The sequence below is a fragment of the Anomaloglossus baeobatrachus genome, chromosome 1, assembly GCF_048569485.1.
Source record: "Anomaloglossus baeobatrachus isolate aAnoBae1 chromosome 1, aAnoBae1.hap1, whole genome shotgun sequence".
Classification (NCBI taxonomy): domain Eukaryota; kingdom Metazoa; phylum Chordata; class Amphibia; order Anura; family Aromobatidae; genus Anomaloglossus; species Anomaloglossus baeobatrachus.
In genome coordinates, this window is record NC_134353.1 from 711,370,596 (window position 1) to 711,376,595 (window position 6,000).

The window sequence follows — 6,000 nt, forward strand, 5'->3', positions numbered from 1 at the left end:
CTAATCATAGCATTATCCATGTAGCTTCCAATGTAGAGACTGAGTACCTTTTGATGACATCATGATTATCTGACCGTTCTGTCACCACAGGACTTGAACTCTGTGGAATAGCTGAAGAGGAGGTGTGTGTCTGTGTGTCTGTCTGTCTCATGTAAGGGCTCCTTGTGAGATGTATTAGTGAAAAACCAAGAATGCCACGGAGACACCATCACATGTTTCTCAACACTGGCAGGAAACTAGCCAGGTCTCTCACCGGGAAGGAACAACCATGGGAAGGGCAGTCTCCAGTCAAGGAAACCGCCTATACCAAAACATGGTATCCTTCCACAGACAGCTGTTTCCGTGGTTGTTCCTTCCCGGTGAAAGACCTGGCTAGTTTCCTGCCAGCGTTGAGAAACGTGATGGTGTCTCCGCAGCATTATTGTTTGGTAGATTTTTTCCCAGGGGGCCTTGTAGTGTCACTGCGTTGAGAAACACGTGTCTCCGCGGTGATGGATGTTGATCTCCCCGAGGTCATCTATCTATATAACATAGATAGATAATATATATTATAATCGATATGTGACGACTTCAGAATGTATGGGCTCCTGGTGTTTATATGTGTCTCTGTATGTATGTACTCTTTTGTATGTCGGTGTCTGGTATGAAGGTGCTGTGTGTGTGTGTGTGTGTGTGTGTGTGTGTGTGTGTGTGTGTGTGTGTGTGTGTGTGTGTGTGTGTGGCATCCATTTATAAATCCTGGATGCACAGATAAGAGTTGATGGGTGTAAATATGTCAGCAATTGACCAATGAACAAGCAAAATTCTGCTTATTCATTAAGGTGATTGGATTGTTTATGGCGGAACAAAATAATTCTCAGCAGCACATTGGCCATGATACAATATGTGAACATATTGATCTAGTGATCGTTCTGTGCCCATAATTCTTCGTCATCCTGTGTAAAGAGACCAGGAAACAAGCAGCGAACAACTTATTTTGTCGATTACACTTATTTAATGGTCTGAACTCAGCACATGTAATATGTTAGTATTTAGTGCCCCGCTTTTCCTAAAACCGGCCCCGCTTTTAAGGTGATGAGCAAATGTGACCTTCAACAAGATTTTTAGCCTCTTGCAGAGCGACCTCTAGAACCTAGAACACTTGGGCCAGCTGCGGAGTGGATAGAATTCCTGGTGAAATGACAAACTTATACTTGTTGGATAATTCGTCCACCATGACCTAGATAGTAGTAAATCATTGTTTCATATCTTTCTGAGGCTCAAAGTCGATAGAAATTTTATCTGAAATCTCGTGTTATGCGGGTGTCACACGAGGCGATCTATCATGCGATAGATCGTCGGGGTCACTGTTTTTTCGTAACGCACATCCGGCTTCGTTGGCGACGTCGTCCCGTGTGACACCTACGACCGATCACAAATCGGTGAGAAATCGGGTATCGTGTACTCCTCGTTTCTTTTTAAAAAATCGTTTATTTTACTTTCCGCAGGTTGTTCATCATACCCGGGGTAGCATACATCGCACTGTGTGACACCCCGGGAACGATGAACACCGCTTACCTGCATCCCGCGGCACCCGACGGCTATGCTGAAGGAAGAAGGTGGGCGGGATGTTTACGCCCTGCTCATCTCCGCCCCTCCGATTCTATTGGCCGGCGGCTGTGACGCTGAACGTCCCTCCCCCTTCAGGAAGTGGATGTTGGCCGCCCACAGCGACGTCGCTCAGCACGTAAGTACGTGTGACGGGGGTTAAACGACTTTCTACGACACTGGCAGCAATTTGCCCATGACGCACAAACGACGGGGGTGGGTACGATCGCTCGTGCGATCGCACGATAGATTGTACCGTGTGAAGCCCGCATTACAGAATGAGGCTGAAGCGGACTAAGGTGCTTGAAATGAGAATTTGTACACTTAGGACATGGATGTTGCAAATTTGTTGACTTGTTTCTTTTATTTTGGTCACTACTAGAAAGAAGGGAGTTTAGCACTTAGTTTAACACCTTGGCGACCCAAGAGGCCAGAAGAATAGGTGCCATATAAGACTTAGGCCAAAGTCCCTTAAAGACTAGTGAACATTCTTTGGAAGATGAAATGAAGGTTATAATACGTTTACGTTCAATCATATGAGGGAAGTGTCTACTGAGACATCATATGGATTAAAGGACAAGCATAGGGAGTCAGCTCTTCTGTTTTTCCTAGCAGGATGCTATAAAGACAAACCATTGAGAACAAAAGTGACTATCAGGTTTGACGTGGATTTGCCCTACAGGTGGACTAAAGATATTCCAGATTGTCATGGTCCGTATTCGCTCACTGGAAACTTCACTCCTTCGAATAGATGATACCATTCTTCCAAAGAACTTAACTGAAAGTTGACAATTGCCAAGAGTAGTTTTGCTCTCCTGAAGAGCATTTTGTAGAAAATTTGTAGCTTCTGAAGAATTTTACTCCTACATAATTAGCAAAGGCATCCACTTCTAGGAATAATGGACCATCACCGTCAGGGCAATGTACAACTGGAGCCATGGAGAACCAAGATTTAAGTTGCTTGAAATGCATGTTCTGAGAAATGATGTCCTTCCAAGTAAGGGCCATTTGCTAAACCTGGCGTGAATTTTAGCAAAGCGAGGAAGCCATAGGAGAAGAGAAAAGGGGACAGATGAGTAACAAACTGATACCCACATCCATGTTTTGTTAGGAGTACGCACAAACCGGTTGTGATGTTTTTCTGACCCAAATTAAACAGTCTCCGACATGTGAAGCTGCACAGTTGGGTCAGAATCCCATGTTCCAGTTTGTGCATTTCAGTTTGTACTTGGACTATGAAACATGAATCTGTTAAAGGCATAAATCTGTCTGATCTACAGACAGCTGACTATGGACAAAATTATATATTTTTTTTTTCTTTTGTTGGAAATCTTTGTGAAAAATGGTACATAAAGGATTAATCAGAGGATAGCTTATAACTTTCTGATCGGGAGTCCTACTCCTTGACCAATCCCAAGAACTGTCTCTGATGTGCACTACTGGAGTGATAGGTGCAACCACTCCGTTCACCTTATTCGTATCTGCCAGATACGGCCAAATTCTATACTCTCCTCTGGCAGTACCAAAAGTGTGACTAGAGTGGTGCATATGTATAGACGTCATTCCATTTAAGCAGGGCACTTGAAAGCCCCCACTCTCAGGATACTGGGGTCCCACTGGAGGGCCCACATGCAGCAAGTTATAGTGGTGCAAGTTTGATTCAATAATTTTATGGGGATCCTGTCTTTATATGTAAAACTCATACTGTGAAATTGTGAATAATTATTGTAAATTGTGTTTTATACTGTAACAAACATGAATTTATATTAAGTAGTGACTGGTGGTGTAATAAATTCCAAGTTCTCCTCCCTTCTGTTCTAGGGCATGACCCCTTATCTCCTCGGTCATGAAGCCACACCGGAGCATTTAAATCCTGCTCTTTCTGAGTTTAATACCACTTTGAAATCTATAGAAACTAAATTCCTGCAGGACAAACCATTCTTTGCTGGGGATGAGGTCTCCATTGCTGATTTGGTAGCTATTGTAGAGATTATGCAGGTGAGTTAATACTATTGTGTGTTCTAATATATATAATAATCTCTACTGCACAACCCCTGCTGCTTACTCATTTTGGGCCCCTGCAGTGATGCTGTTCTAGTGATATCCGCGCAGCTAGTGCCAGGGGGTCACGTCACATTGGCCACAGTCTCTTGATACAGCAGCCAGTGATCAGCTGTAGCTCCTCCATATTCTGTTAGAGCAGACATCTCACCAGGAATGGCAGTTCCAGCAATGTTGGCACCATGCCACTGCAGAAGGTGAATAGTATTCATAGTTTATTCTGTGTTTTTTAAACAGGGCCCTGAAGTGTTATAAGCAGGGGTTGTCAGGTGTTGCCCCTTATTGGTCTTTCCGAGCATCGCTCCAGGTGATTTGACAGGTCTCTCAATATTAAAGAAACCTGGCAATTGCCTGGGTGGAGCAAGGAGAAGCCGGCCAGGGGTAGCACCGGACTAGTCTTATCTCTGCCTATGCTACATGGCCAGTACTTCAAACTATTTTCTCAAATGGAGCATTGCGCAATATACTTTGCTGCAGTCATGTAGCCAGGTTCATGCTGCCTGTAGTTTGGGCCATATGAATCGACTGACTGATTCCTTAGAATGCCTATTTGATCTTTTGACTCTCATAACTTGAACAGTTGTCATTTGCATTTGCAGAATGGCTTAAAGAGAACCTATCGCCTGGTTTTTGCCACCTAATCTGAAAGCACCAAAATGTAGAAACTGAGACCCTGATTCTAGTGATGGGTAACTTACTCGGCTACTTAGTGTAATTTTTAGAAAATCCCTATTTAAGCTGCAGAAGATCGTCGTTGGAGGACTAGTAAACCTGCTGCCAGGTAGTCAAACATATTGATGAGCTCTGTATAACCCTGCCCACATCACTGATTGACAGCTTTCAGTGTACTTAGACTGCCAACCAGTGGTATGGACAGAATTATACAGCGCTCAACATTCTCTGCTAGATCTCAACAGATTAAAACAGTGATTGTATCAAAAGGTTACCAAGCAGCCCTGGAATCTGGGTCTCTTCCCCTTACAATATGGTGCTCAAAGATTGAGCAACAAAAACTTGGTGACAGATTTCCTTTACTGAAAACCCGTCATGTAAATAAATAAACACTATTAGCCTGCAGAAATGGGGTTAATCTGCAGGTTAATAGAATTCTGACTCCATGAGGCCACAGCACAGAGAACCCTGCTGCTGGGAGGAAATTATTTTTATTCCTCCCAGCAGCTCTAGTTTTCAGTCGTAGGGGTATGGCAGGCGTGGTTTGTCACTTTTCTGTGCATAATGAGCAGTAATTGTAACCACACCCCCTCCACTAACTGACAGCCATCTCTGCATTGCATCAGTACAGAATGGGGCATCTGAATGCTATTAACCACATATCTGCAGGTTAATAGCATATTATTTTCACATAACCGGTACCCTTTAAAGAGTTCCTATCACCAATCTGAAGTGTGCAGAACAGACAGTAATATCCCAGGGTTCAATTTTGTAACAAAAATTTGGATTGAGCATATAGTTTGTGGGATCCTGGCATGGCCACTCTTTCACATTGAAAGTGTGAGATCAGATTGGTTCATGCACCAGAAATCAGATCTTCCCAAAAATATCTAGTATATTATACACAATTTTTTTTATTTATTTATTAATTTTTTTTTTCTTTTTTACAGCCAATTTCAGCTGGGGTTGACGTTTTTGAGGACAAGCCCAAGTTGTCAGCCTGGAAGCACAGAGTGGAAGAAGCAATCGGAGCAGATCTGTTCAAAGAAGCACACGAGTCAATAATGCGTATCAAGGAGATGCAGAGCCGACCGATCTCTCCTGAGCTCAAGGAGCGACTTAAAGCCAGATTAGCATATTTTACTCGCTGATTCAGTATTCCAAGGGATCCGGGCTTGTAAAAATACTGCATCTATAGAAATAAGTAGAGAAGTGATCTGAGTACATGCAGATTAAATTTCATTACCGTCCACCATTTAAATACTTTTTTTTTTTTTAAATGTATGTTTAGAGGAATTTTTCTTCTATGTGCATCTAATAAATTAGGATTTGGTTATTGTATCCAATTACATCATCCCTGTATATCTATCTTCATTTCACCCAAGTGCTAATACTGAGGCTTTATTCCATTTGCTGACCTAATTCTACAGGAGAAGGTGCTCACTGCGACTTCACGACTTTCAAACTTTTTACATATTCACTTTTCTTAAGGATCTTTGCACCAATAATATGTCCGCCCCTGAAATGCTTTATTGGGGGCAGTATGTAATGAGCTATTCTTCCATTGACTCAATGCGCTTCTAGGTGGACAAGGCTGTGAACATACGCAACCCAAAAGGAGCAATGGAATCTGACGCATACCTGTATATTAAGTTGGTACCATGCATATATATGGGTGCC

At 42.7% G+C, this 6,000-nt stretch overlaps 1 protein-coding gene across 1 annotated transcript in view; it reads left to right on the top strand.

Moving 5' to 3' along the window:
• The window catches only part of GSTT4 (glutathione S-transferase theta 4), a 28,535-nt gene extending 22,861 nt beyond the window's left edge, over positions 1-5,674 (top strand). The window contains exons 4-5 of the mRNA XM_075341801.1: positions 3,409-3,585; positions 5,271-5,674. Of these exons, the coding sequence (XP_075197916.1) occupies positions 3,409-3,585; positions 5,271-5,471 (378 nt within the window). The 3' untranslated portion in view covers positions 5,472-5,674. The remainder of the gene's footprint in view (positions 1-3,408; positions 3,586-5,270) is intronic.
• The last annotated feature ends 326 nt before the right edge of the window (positions 5,675-6,000 follow it).